This window comes from Hippocampus guttulatus, chromosome 4, assembly GCF_054856545.1.
Source record: "Hippocampus guttulatus isolate MCC_2025c chromosome 4, RoL_Hgut_1.0, whole genome shotgun sequence".
NCBI classification, from domain to species: Eukaryota; Metazoa; Chordata; class Actinopteri; order Syngnathiformes; family Syngnathidae; genus Hippocampus; species Hippocampus guttulatus.
In genome coordinates this window covers 15353189-15366607 of record NC_141264.1, presented here as the reverse complement: position 1 = coordinate 15366607, position 13419 = coordinate 15353189, and the positions used below count along the sequence as shown (strand labels likewise).

General features: G+C 41.0%; 1 protein-coding gene across 1 annotated transcript; it reads left to right on the top strand.

The window, feature by feature from the left end:
- Nucleotides 1-1212: 1212 nt before the first annotated feature.
- Nucleotides 1213-13346, top strand: LOC147206087 (uncharacterized). Its single transcript, XM_086109650.1, has 12 exons — nucleotides 1213-1401; nucleotides 1490-1533; nucleotides 3665-3728; nucleotides 3803-3934; nucleotides 6086-6190; nucleotides 6270-6319; nucleotides 6394-6510; nucleotides 6593-6638; nucleotides 8263-8334; nucleotides 8414-8567; nucleotides 11849-11931; nucleotides 12847-13346. Exons 1-12 carry the CDS (start codon nucleotides 1213-1215, stop codon nucleotides 13021-13023), a joined length of 1233 nt encoding a protein of 410 aa, XP_085965776.1. The 3' UTR covers nucleotides 13024-13346.
- Nucleotides 13347-13419: the final 73 nt, after the last annotated feature.

Below are 13419 nucleotides of genomic sequence, written 5' to 3'. Positions count from 1 at the left end.
TGTTTTGTATTGTAATAATAATAAATAAATGTGTATTATATTGTATTGTAATAATAATTATTATTATTATAGTAATGAGAATAAAAAAGTAATTCTCTCTCACACACACACACACAAATAAATACGAAGCACCAGCAATCCATATTTAATCCTTGCTTAGTGTGTCACCAACCTCTCAGACAGCGAGGCAGATCAGTACAATTGGCTAATTGTAAACATATGAGTTATCAAAACAAAGATTGTATTCTTCTTTCTTTAATACTCTGCCCCAAAGATAACAAGGGGAAAAGAAAAGACTGGAGCCAAGCCCTTCACCCATCCCTTCAACTTTATAATAAGAACATCCAAACACGCCCTTGAAAAGCGCTAAGTCATAGGTGTCAAACTCAGGTCCTGGAGGGCCGCTGCCCTGCATGTTTTCCAAGTCTCCCTGTTGCAACACACCAGATTCAAATGAACGGGTTCAATGTCAGGCTTGCGCAGAGCTTGCTGATGATCTGATCATTTGAATCAGGTGTGTTGCAACAGGGAGACTTGGAAAAAATGCAGGACAGCGGCCCTCCAGGACCTGAGTTTGACACCTATGCGCTAAGTGGTCCAATGTCTCTGGCCGCAAACAGAGCAGACACCGCCCCCTAGCGACATGATCCAAGCGAGCTCTGTATCTGTTTTCAGCTATTACTACGTGTGTAATCCTCCACTAGATGTCATCAATTGGTTTTTTTTTCAACACCAGGCTACATGGAGTCACCCACTGTCCTTTGGGGAACATCTCAGTTCATCTTCATTCTCAAACTTCCCACTAGCTGTGAGACCTGCAGGTGCTCACAGCAACTTTAATGAACGTATCAATGAATGAATCAATCAATTAATCAAACACATTTTTCATGCATAAAACTGCAATTTAAAGTGTGCCACATAAATACCGCCCCCAACACACACACACACACACACACACACACACACACACACACACACACACACACACACACAAGCATACAAGGATGTAAGATCACACACACAAGCACATACTGGTACTGTAGACACACACACACACACACAAGCATACAAGGATGTAAGATCACACACACAGGTACTGTAGACACACACACACACACACACACACACACACACACACAAGCATACAAGGATGTAAGATCACACACACAAGCACATACTGGTACTGTACACACACACACAGTTATAGGGGGAATGAAAGCAGTGTCATGTGACTTGTTTCACTTTGCGTTCGTGTGCAGGTGTTCATTGACCAAAGCCCACATTTGCTATAAAAGCTGTCATGGAGGAATGTTCTTCGGTGTGTGTGTTCAGCCAAACGTGACTTTTACTTTAGCGGATTTATCAAGCATGGGCCTTAACGGTACACTCACTGCTTATCAGGTAAGACTTTCTGTATACCATTCTGTCGGCATGTAGAAATGGTAGATGTAGGGAACCAGTATGAAATGTCCATTTTTCTGTTTTGCAGATTGATGTTCTCTCAACAGTGTATTTGCTCTCATTAGCTCCCAGGTAATACATTTCAGCATCTTTTACCCATCAGAATTGACATACATGTATATGAAAATCATATTCATGTTATCATATAGAACAAATGCCCCCAAATCCATGCTATCAAAGAACAGTACCGGTGGTATTGAATTAGTGTGATGGTAATCTTGAAATTTGCACCATAACCAACACATGGATTTACCTATGAACTGGGCTAGATTGACACTGACTGGATCAAATGAGACAGAGGGATGGAATATGTTTCATGGTAGCATCAATGGCAATAATACACAACCATCGATTTTCCGATTGGAATTGAATGTTTTCGGATCGGAGGAGCGCCTCTTCCAAATGTGGACAACAATTTGATACTTATTGGATATCTGCTAATATAAGTGCAGCTGAGACACACATCCTCTGGGATAGGCTCCAGCAACTCACCATGACCCTCTACAGCATAGGTGTCAAACTCGTGTCCTGGAGGGCTACTGTCCTGCATGTTTTCCAAGTCTCCCTGTTGCAACACACCTGATTCAAATGATCAGATCATCAGCAAGCTCTGCGGAAGCCTGACATTGAACCTGCTCATTTGAATCAGGTGTGTTGCAACAGGGAGACTTGGAAAACATGCAGGAGAGTGGCCCTCCAGGACCTGAGTTTGACACCTATGCTCTACAGGATAAGTGAGGGGCGGCCCGGTGGATGACATTCCAAAAACATGCACTATAGGTTCATGGAACACTCTTAATTGTCCCTCGGTGTGATTGTGAGCGTGAATGGTTGTTTGCCTATGTGTGCCCTGCGATTGGCTGGCAACCGGTTCAGGGTGTCCCCCGCCTACTGCCCGAATGACAGCTGGGATAGGCTCTGGCACGCCTCATGGCCCTTATAGGGATGCGCCGATCAGAAAATGGATGGATGGATGGATCTTTCATGAAATGGTGTGTATGTGTGTGGGGGGGTATAGATAGATAGATAGATAGATAGATAGATAGATAGATAGATAGATAGATAGATAGATAAAATAAACTTGTTCATTCATTATATTGTCATATTTTGACTGTTTAATAACACCTTGCTTCAGGTCCCCGTGATTAAACTGCTAAAAATGTATTATCTTGTATATATTCATTCCGTGATTTTACATGTTGTCTGTATCTTTTTATTTATGTTGCAATTGATAATTCATTACCTCCGTGACGCATTATGGATTTGCCTTTTGTATGAACCAGCATCACAGAATGTGGCATGCTCAATTTTTTCCTCTTCCATTCTATAAGTATGACCAATCAAAAATGTCAATCAAATCCATGAACTGACTGAACCCAGCACCACTTCATTTTTCACAGCCCAACTGCAGCTGTAACACTGTTGTGTTCATAATAAAGACTGCACTTGGAACATTAAACACAATAAATAATAAACGATAGAAATTTGCATTACCCTTGTTTCAAATAATGGATGTATGGATGAAATTTGCACTGGTTGCCAGACTGACAAAGTTAATGTATTATTTTGCTTTTACTGCACAGATTCGTCTGATGCATTTGAACAAAAGCAAACGTGCAGGGTAATCATTTCACACACCTCAATGTTTTTTTTACGTGTCATCTCTCTTGACTCATCACACCAAGCAGATTCCAAAGTACAACTTATCATGCAAATTTCATGAATACAATACACTTGGTTATGAAACGGGGCGGTAGTCCAGTGGTTAGCACGTCGACTTCACAGTGCAGCTCCGTCAATTCCAGCTCCGGCCTCCCTGTGTGGAGTTTGCATGTTCTCCCCGGGCCTGCGTGGGTTTTCTCCGGGTACTCCGGTTTCCTCCCACAAAACATGCATGGCAGGCTGATTGAATGCTCTAAATTGTCCCTAGGTGTGAATGTGAGCGTGGATGGTTGTTTGTCTCTGTGTGCCCTGCGATTGGCTGGCAACCGATTCAGGGTGTCCCCCGCCTACTGCCCGAAGACAGCTGGGATAGGCTCCAGCACCCCCCGCGACCCTAGTGAGGATCAAGCGGTTCGGAAAATGGATGGATGGATGGATGGTTATGAAACGCTTTGTGTGTGTGTGTGTGTGTGTGTGTGTGTGTGTGTATGTGTGCGCGCGCACATGCATATGTTTGGGTGTGTCTCACTGTTGTCTGCAGCGTGATTGGCAGCTGTTCTGTGCTGGTGGTTTCCATCGTCAGATGGAGGCATCTGAAAGAACAGGTTTGTCCGATCGAGCGAGCGAGCTGATCGATCGATCGCTCGATAGAATTAAAGCATGTTGTTTGTGTGTGCAGGTGAACCTGCTCGTCCAGCTGTCCCTGGCAGACCTTGTGGCTGCTCTGATCCTGATGTTCACCAGTGCCATGAACAAAGTCCGCACCGACGACAGTGTAACAATCTGCCAATACAGTCTACCTTTATCACTGGTGAGGAACAACAGCCTTTTATAAAGTCAACTACTACCTGACAAAAATATTTGGCTTTCCGAGTTTGACCATCGTGACCAAGATTAAAAGGAAACTCTTTGGGGGGTGGGGGAGGGGGGTGGCTGCCTACTACTTTGTATTGCTGTTGTCAAACAGTTATTTATATCAGTGACACAATTTGTAGTTCAGATACATTTCTCAGTGGTCAGAGGGAATGTGGCAAGGATCGTGGATGCTTTGAATGCTGCAGATAAGCAAAATGATGATGGAATGAATGCATGAGTTCTACTCAGGTTCTTTCGAAAAACAAACATGGAAAATATTTAGGCTATCAGGTTGAATATTTGGCCAACACAAAAGGAACACGAGCCAGTTCGCCAGGTAAAGCATCATATACAATGTGTAGTATCTTGTATAGTGTATAGTATAGCATACAATATGTACAAAACACATGTATATATGAATATACAGAGTGTATGTATATGAGACAGTGAAATCATCTTTTTCTCTTTAAAGCAGAAGTGGGAACCGTTTTCTTTCACTCCCAGGTCTCCAGTGCAGCTGTGAAGTACCGCTTATATTTCGGACATGATAGTACAGAAAAGTAAACACCATTAAAAAAAAAAAAAACATATTAACTTGTAACATTGAAACAACATGTGAGGTGCACAGACATCACTCAAAAAACTGCCCATTAGCAGTTCCCCAGCATTGTAATACAGGTACTGTACATTTCTTAAAAATGTCAAGTTGATCTAAAGTGGATATCATTTTATTTTGTTGTCATAAACACCCAGAAAGAAACATGACAGCAATATGTATTAATCTTAGATATTGCTTGAAAATTAGTTTTTTTTTTTTTTACTGTTTACTGGCAAACCTTTCTATCCAAGATTAGGACTGTATAATTTAATTTTGGCAGCAGAGCGTGCGCGCACACACACAGACAGACACACAGACACACAGACACACTTTTTGTTTTTTTTCTGCTTTTGAAAATAAATCTGCCTTTTTCAAGATAAACTATTTTTGTTATATTTTAAAATAGTTTTTGTAAAGTATTGCATTTCTTAGTTGTCAATTCTTTTTATCTTATGTGTTCATAAATTGAATTTTCTTCACTAAACACACAATTAATTTCCATCAATGACGCTCAATTTTTAATTTTATCATCATAACTTCATTTATCAATTGTAATTTGTCTGTGAAACAGAATAAGAATGTGATCAAACTCTAAAATAAAGGCAAACATGACAAGTGTACAGTATACCATTCACACAAACAAATACAAAATACTTCTGATTGTGTGTTTAGTTTCCCCTCTTCTGAATATTCCTAGCCCTTTTCTAACATCTGAATCTTGCATTAGTAGTAGTAGTTGTAGTACTAAAATTATCTTTCCTTTTGTGTGCATAAAGTTGAATATAAAGGGGCAAATCGTCATCATGATGTAAAACACGTGTTGTAAAAAAGGGACACTCGTAAAAAAAAAAAAAAAAATGAAATCATTGTCACGAGAACGTGTACTTACACTTCATGCGTTACATAACAACATAAAACAGACTCAACAATCATTGACCAAAGACGCATTGTCTGAACATCACTTTGAAATTGAACTGTGTGGCACTGCCAGACGTGCTCATTTGCTAACCACTCTGCGACCATGACGCCAATTTGTCTTGTCTAAGTTAACAGATTCTCACAAACCAAATTCTATCATGAGGAGCGCTATATGAGTAAGAGCTCTAGAAAACGGCACTTAAGCAACAACCGCAAACAAGAGCAATAACCCAACAAGAAGCCCACGTCAGGGCTCTTAAATACACCGGCAGCTTGATTGCTTGACAAGACACAGGTGCACCGCTGAAGGGTCACACCCAACACTCCACCTGGTGCTGAAATGTAAACAAAAACAAAGCAGAGCTAAACATGACATGCTCTTCTTCTTGACGCGGCCTTGACTGTTTATGACTCTATGATAAGATAAGAAAACCTTTATTAGTCTCGCAATGGAGAAATTCCCAATTCACAGCAGCAAAGTTATGAAAGGAAGAAGTAGAACAACAAAATATAGGAGCTGCTGGAAAGGCAGGATATACCTTCTCATGGCTGCTTGGTTTTTTGTTGTTGTTTTTTTTCCTTTTGTCCCAGACATTTTATCTGATCTCATTCCTACTGGTGGCAGTGTATGCATGGAAATCCAAAAACTCCATCAAAGGATGGCGAGCCACGCCCGCTGAGGATGAGGGGAGGCGGGTGAGACATCAACCTTCACTTGTTGACCTCATTTTAGATAAGACAAATAAACAATATACAAAATACTTTTGTGTCACAGAGTCACTTCGCAAGTAGACTATTTTCTTTACCGGTGTACATGTACGTATGGTAAGTGTCTGTTTTGAACCATTTTTCACCTCGAGAGTAAATGATATGTCTAACGCCAAGAAACGCTTTATCAGGTTGTTCCCTGCTGCAGTTTACTTGGCATATGTGCTAACTCCCTTCATCAAATCTACTCCATTGATTCCTGACACCCGAAGCGTCACCACCCAGGACCATGCTAAATACTGCACCAGGTCAGCACCGCACTTTGAATATTCAACGGAAAAGATGTGACAATGTTTTCTGACTCCTTTTGTTGTCTCTTTTCATCCTTAGTTGCATTTTGTTCTTGCACATCTGGTGGGATTCCTGCTCAGATGCTGTGAGTGTTAAAACATTGTTTTATTTTATGTGACTGAGTGAAATCGATATTTGATTGACAAATCTCAACTTTGCAAGATCTGAACCAGACCAAATATTTCACTTGGCAACATAAATTCGGTTGCCATGCCTGTCATTAGTAGACTATAAGTGTCTCAGGAAGCGATCCCCAAAAAGACACAGAAATTCTGCCATTTTGATTTGAATCGGCCATTTTAGGCTGAATGTGGCCATTCCCAGGAGCCGTGAAAGTTAAATTTTTGTCTGAACAATTTTTCAATGAACTTTATGGTCAAGTGTGAAGTATCCGGTTTTCATTGCAGCAAACTGAATCAAAATTAATTTTATTGTATTTCAGTGCAGAAAGGGTTCTTTTTTTATCTTGCCCAAAAGAAATTTCAAAATTTGTGCGCTTCAGTCTCTCGATTTAGATACAGCAAGTGACAATTTTAGCAAAAAATACATTTAAATAACCCATAAGTTGTAGCACAATATATTTTTAATATTTCCCTATGCCACCATAAAGAAGTCATATTCCCCCCATTTCGGGCTAATGCTAATATGTCATTATTAGGGCTCTTCAAAATTCAGGCTAAACTCTAGACAGAATTGTTTTTGTATTTTAATTGCCAGTGTACATAAAAGACAAACGTTAACCTAAGCATAAAATAAATGCATTTACTCACCACGTCTTTTCCGGATGTCTCACTGGAGCGTACATAATATACATACATAAAGTACGTGCGAGGAAAAAAAACAAACAACATGAAAATTCTAAACTTGTCCTTGTACCTTCTTTCGCTGAAGTCAGTCAACTTCAACATAATCAATCAGTCAGTCGACTTGACCACGTTTAATTTGTGGGTGCGCGTGAGCCGATGTGTGTGTTTGTGTGTGTGTGTGTGTGCGTGTGCGTGTGCGTGTGCGTGTGCGTGTGTGTGTGTGTGTGTGTGTGAGATGAATAGAATTCCGCATACCTGTAAAACAAGGCTGTGTATAGAAAGAAAAATCTGAAACTGCATTTAAGGGTGGCTCAATACTGGCTGTCCATATAAGGGCCAGGGTTGTAAATTGATTTCTGGCCCACATACTTCACGAAACAACTGGCCCACACGTGGTTTGCCAGAGTCAAGCCAATGCCTTCTTTGCCACTACTGGGCCATGTTCGGCCCACATGCCTTATGCCAGTGCCGAAGCAAGGCCACCTGTGCCAGCTTCATGCCGAATGTGGGCCAGATGTCTTTGCTGACTGGGCCAGGTTTTTGGTCGGGAACTCTGGAATGTACAGTAAGAGAGAAGGTTAGCGGGGCACCAAAATTAGACCGACGAGAGACCGCACAGGAGATGAATTGTTTTCGCATGAATAAGCCTGTTATTTTTTGTATTATATGGATTTATTTAAAAACAATTTATACACCTTTATTATCAATATTATATACTGTTATTATTATAATTACTATTATTATGACTACTATTACTTTTGGTTGCCCAGCCAGGCTGTTGGTTCCCTGCACGGCACCTAAATAACGACATTCCTGATGCTGCACTTGTTTAATGATTTCATTTTATTATGATCACTATTCTTCCATGGAAGCAATTTATTTGTTTTGTTTTTTTCTTCCCAGGAGATAATCCATGACACTTTTATGCGAGTCTTTGTATTCTTGGTGGTGATTCCTGTGATGCTGTCATGCTGTGTAAGTCGTCACCAGAATAATGTCTTTTCGGGCATTTAAAAAATATATTTTGACACTGTGGCATTGTTTTGAATGAAAGGTTATTTACTATAAGGTGGGCAGATGGTACGAAGAGCACAAACAGGAGGCTCTTTTCCCAGTTGAAGGAGACGGACTTTCTGTTAGGAGGTTGAAAAGTGTCTTTGCCACAGCCAGGAACATGCTCACGGTCATCTTGTTCTGTTGGGCACCAGGTAAACACACACACACACACACACACAAACACACATGGTGTATAATCGTTGAAATAAAGTTCACCTCGAAATAACCATGTTTGGTCATTTGACCAGCATTCCAAGAATAACATGTCATCCTGTGTTGCCATCACCAGTCCAGGTTCTTTTTGGGCCCTTTTGGAGGCACGCCAGGATTTATTGCTTCAACTCTTTTCAACCAATTACAGTAGAAATAACTTGTTTCAAAGTTTCAACTCACTCTACTATCAGCACGTTCAGAAATATGCTCCAAGCATGCAATGTTGGGAAACTGAGCATTGCTTAAATTTGCCCTTAGGTTTCTCTGGATGGATTATTTAGAGTGCCTGTGTGTCCACTCTGCATTGTGACCGGGAACACTGTGCGTCGGTGCTGGTCACGTTCCAAAATTAATGGTAGCGGCGATCACTGTTCGCAGGCATGATGGTGAATTTCAGAACACGTGTACATTCGTCAGTCTTCCTCTTCACGTCCCTTTCCTCCAACACACTCTCCCTTCCCTTGTGAGTGTGTGTGGTGTGTACTGGTATACACGCAAGAGAGAAATGACAAGGGAGAGTCCTGTGTGCTCATGTGAAGTCCCGGTACGGCGTAAAAAGTCCTAGTATGCTGGAGGCTACAAGTGAGATGTGATGGTACTCCATATGAGTGCATACCGGTCCACTTAAAGCACTGCTTATAGGACAATCTTATAGGATGAAAAATAGGTGGACATTTGACATCCTTGGTTAGGAAGGGGCTAAATATGGACAAACTTTTTTTTTCCTTATGTGTGTACCTGGCCTTAGTTGCGTTTACACAGGGTCTTATTGTGCCGTATACGGCAACGTGAGTAGATTTAATAATTTAGAGATTTGTAATGACATGCAGGACAAACATAGTACCTGAATAATCTTAACAATTTCGAATTAGTTGATTTCTGTCAATAGAATGCACAAGATAAGCTCTGGCACTGAAAGTTGGTTTGCTGCTCAGCCAATTTGTTCGGTCCTTGACTGGTAACATTTATGCACGAGAGCCTTTTGCATTGGGAAAAAAATCTACAGTATGTGGTTAGTATTATTATTATCTTTTTGATAGACGGGATCTTTTATAGATTGAGCATGAAATATATTATGATACTGCTATGCACATTCATTTAATAAAAAGACATATGCACATATTTTGCCCATGCATAAAATTGTATTTGGTTTGGAAGTATGTTGTCCTCTATGGCCCTGAGTAGCACCGAGGAAATATTGTGGCCGCTTCTATCATTGAATTTGTCCATTCTTGATTTAAGGTTTGGCTTGGAAGAATTCACCTCATGCCATATCACTTATGACATAACTGCTCTCAATTCAGCATTACACCTCACGATAATAATTGGTGCTAGCCTCACCGAGACCAGTTTTTCAGGTACCTTCCCAAGTTTTAAATGCAATGTTAGGCAGGATGGGTGCACCAGTCCAAGTCTCACTCGGGGCGTATTTAATCAAACAAAATATGCCTTTCATAGAGTGGCTAACTTCAGAAAAATTATTAAATTGATTGATTTATTTTCTGGAAGTGAGTAATATGTTTGGATTCATACAATACAATACAATACAATTTTTATTTATATAGCGCTTTCACAACAGCTGCAGCTGAAACAAAGCGCTTAACAGAACAGTTAACGTAAAATAACAAAATACGGTAATATAACGCGACACATAACATAAGACATGGACAATCATGCATTCGGAACCACTTTTCCCTCATACGCATGATTGTGTGAAGCAGTTATAGATGAAAGAGGAGAAAATCAAAGTGTGCTTTTACCAGTGGATCAGAGACGTCGTGCTCAAAGTGTGCGTGACGTCCCACATGTCTGCTCCAAGCTAATTTTGAAAGTAAACAAGAAGCTGTAGCGTCCAATGACAAAACAAAGAGATTTGTTAATTTCTCCTGTCCCATGTAAATCCGCTTCATTTCGAAACGCTAACTCTCAGTTCCAAATACGCACCCGCGCTACATACCGACGCTCCTCTTTCCTCATTCTTAGCTCCAACAGCTATCCACCCAGCCACACCAACGCAGACTGTCCAACAGCGCCGACATCTCCGCTGAACAAAACGTGGCTGTGAAAAATGCTGCCCACTACAGGCGCAAAAAACACGAACGTCCCGATGCGCCGACATTACCCCCATAAAAATCAATGCTCGTACACACGTTCTGCCGAGAAGGCACAACCATCAAACACTGATTCTTCTCCTTCGATGAATGTTGTGGGCAAAACGCAAAAAGAAATGTCCACAATGGGGTCCACATATGACAGAGCAAAGGACAAAAACAACAAAAAAGAAAAGCTCTTGAAGAGCTCTTGCAGACGGTTGCCAACGACGGCGCCATCTCTGTGGAAGAATTTTTTTCATCACTTCAACAATTCTGTTCGAGTGTTTTTTCGTGCAATTTAGCAGAAACTTAGTAAACAGTTCCTCGGTAGGATTATTGTCAAGGGCAAATAATAAAAAAACAACCCAGTATATGATGCATTTGCTGTAAAATTGTTATCTGGCTTATTACTTTTGATGAAAAAAAATGTAATAGTAATGTGCAAAAATGATTTGTATTGCCAAAAAGAAGAATAAAGTGGAACAACAGATGAAATCCCTTGCATGTATGCAAAGAACTTGAAGCCTACAAAATACAGTAACAAGTAAAATAAACAAGAAAATAGAGGAATAAAGAAAATACTTAAATGATGATGAAAGAGAACAGAAGGGCCAGAAATAAGATGGCAAAAATGGTCTGGAAAAATCTCTATGCAATTTAATAATTATTTGTTAAAATTAAAATTCTAAACATGCCACTAAAAAAAGAAGTCAAAAGAATAAAGAATGGGAGAAAGAAAGGAAAATGAAGAAAAGACAATGAACATTGAGTTTTAAAAAAAGTCAAAAGAATAAAGAAGGAAACAAAAAAACGTAAAGAAAAAAGACAATAAACAGAAACTATCCATCCATCCATCCATTTTCCGATCCACTTTATCCTCACAAGGGTTGCGGGGAGTGCTGGAGCCGATCTCAGCCATCTTCGGGCAGTCGGCGGGGTAATTACCCTGAACCGATTGCCTGCCAATCGCAGGGCACATAGAGACGAATGACCATCCGCTACCTCAAGTTTAGTTGAGCGTGCTTACTAGTTTTTGCTATGGACCGGTTTTGTGAGTCAGGACCACATTTTGTACTGAATGAGAAAGTAAATGGCGCAGTTGAAAAAATGTCTTCAATTGTTTCCAGCCCTACTCATCATTTTGCTGTCAACTTTGATGGTGTGGCCTGGTATTGAACAGCGGAACCTGTTTGCGGCCTACTTGATACAGGTGTGTTTTATAATTGAGCGGCACATTTTTTTTTTTCCCCCAGTGGTTTCCCCAGTGGTTTGGCTTGTTTCTTGACATAGAAATGACATTCTTAAGTGGACCGGTATGCAGTCGTATGGAGGATCATCACAGCAGATGCTGCCCAATCCACCTGTCGATCTCCTGCTCCATCCTGCTAACTCTTTCACTTGGAGCAGGATCTCATCCCAAACCTGGAGAGGGCATGCAATCCTTTTGCAACTGAGGACCATAGTCTCATATTTGGAGGTGCTGATTTTCATCCAAACTGCTTCACACTCATTTCTGAACCGCTCCAGTCAGAGTTGGAGATAGTGGCTTGAAGAAGTCAACAGTACCACATCATCTGCAAAAAGCAGAGATGCAATAGTGAAGCCATAAAACCAGACCCCCTCAATGCCTCTGCTACGCCTAGAAATTCTGTCCATAAAAGTTATGAACACTGGTGACAAAGGGCAACCTTGGCGAAGTCCAACCCTCACTGGAAATGAATCCGACTTACTGCTGGCAATGCGAACCAAACTCTCACATCGGTAGTATAGCCACGCAATGTTGTAGAGGCATATCAACCAGGACATCCCCACAACATCCTTAGCTTTTAGGAACTCTCGGGCGATGTCATCCACCCTCAGGCTCTGCCAGTGAGAAGGTTTTTAACCACCCCGGTGACTTCAACCCCTGAGAAAAGAGAGCCCACCCCAGTCCCCAGTGTCTCCAGACATTTGTCCATATGATTTTGAGAGTGTCATTTCTCTATCAAGAAATGAGCCAATTCATCCACACATCTTTTATCTGATACGTTTTTCCTCACGAGGGTCACGGGCATGCTGCAGCCTATTCCAGCTGTCCTCGTGCAGAGGAAAGAGTGAATTCAAAGCAGTTTTCTGTTCATTTCAGGCTGCCAGTTTGTCCTTGCAAGGCTTTCTCAACAGTTTGGTGTACGCATGGGGACGTCGCAACTTTACCCGGGCCGTGCTAGGGGAACGCACACCCCTGATTGCATATAGACACATGGCCTTCTTTGACGAGTCACTGAAGAATGATGTCAGGCAAGAAAACAAGACTTTCTTGTAATATGATGGAACTCAGGCTGGAAAGAAGAGAAGAGCAGGTGGAGGATAAACAAAGACTGGTACAAAGTTGTCTCACTGAAATTGCTGAGCTGCAGTGCTGCTGAATCAAACTCTTATTTATACTCACGTGTGCTAAAATGAAATAATAAAAAAATATACCGTGGTTCCTACAAGCCCACCAATTTACCAATTTTTCCAGTTTGAGCTGAAAGAGAGCAAGCTTCGAAAAGCTGTTCTTTTTGAGAATCGCTTGCCAGTAAATTCAGGAACTGTACACACACACACACACACACACACACGCACACACACATACATACACACACACACACACATATATATATATATATAGAGAGAGAGAGAGAGAGAGAGAGAGAGAGAGAGAGAGAGAGAGAGACTT

Coding starts and splice junctions, on each gene's coding strand:
- LOC147206087 (XM_086109650.1), top strand. CDS start 1,213: ATGAAAGCAGTGTCATGTGACTTGTTTCACTTTGCGTTCGTGTGCAGG. Junction 1,402..1,489: donor GTACACTCACTGCTTATCAG/GTAAGACTTTCT, acceptor TCTGTTTTGCAG/ATTGATGTTCTCTCAACAGT. Junction 11,932..12,846: donor TTGCGGCCTACTTGATACAG/GTGTGTTTTATA, acceptor TGTTCATTTCAG/GCTGCCAGTTTGTCCTTGCA.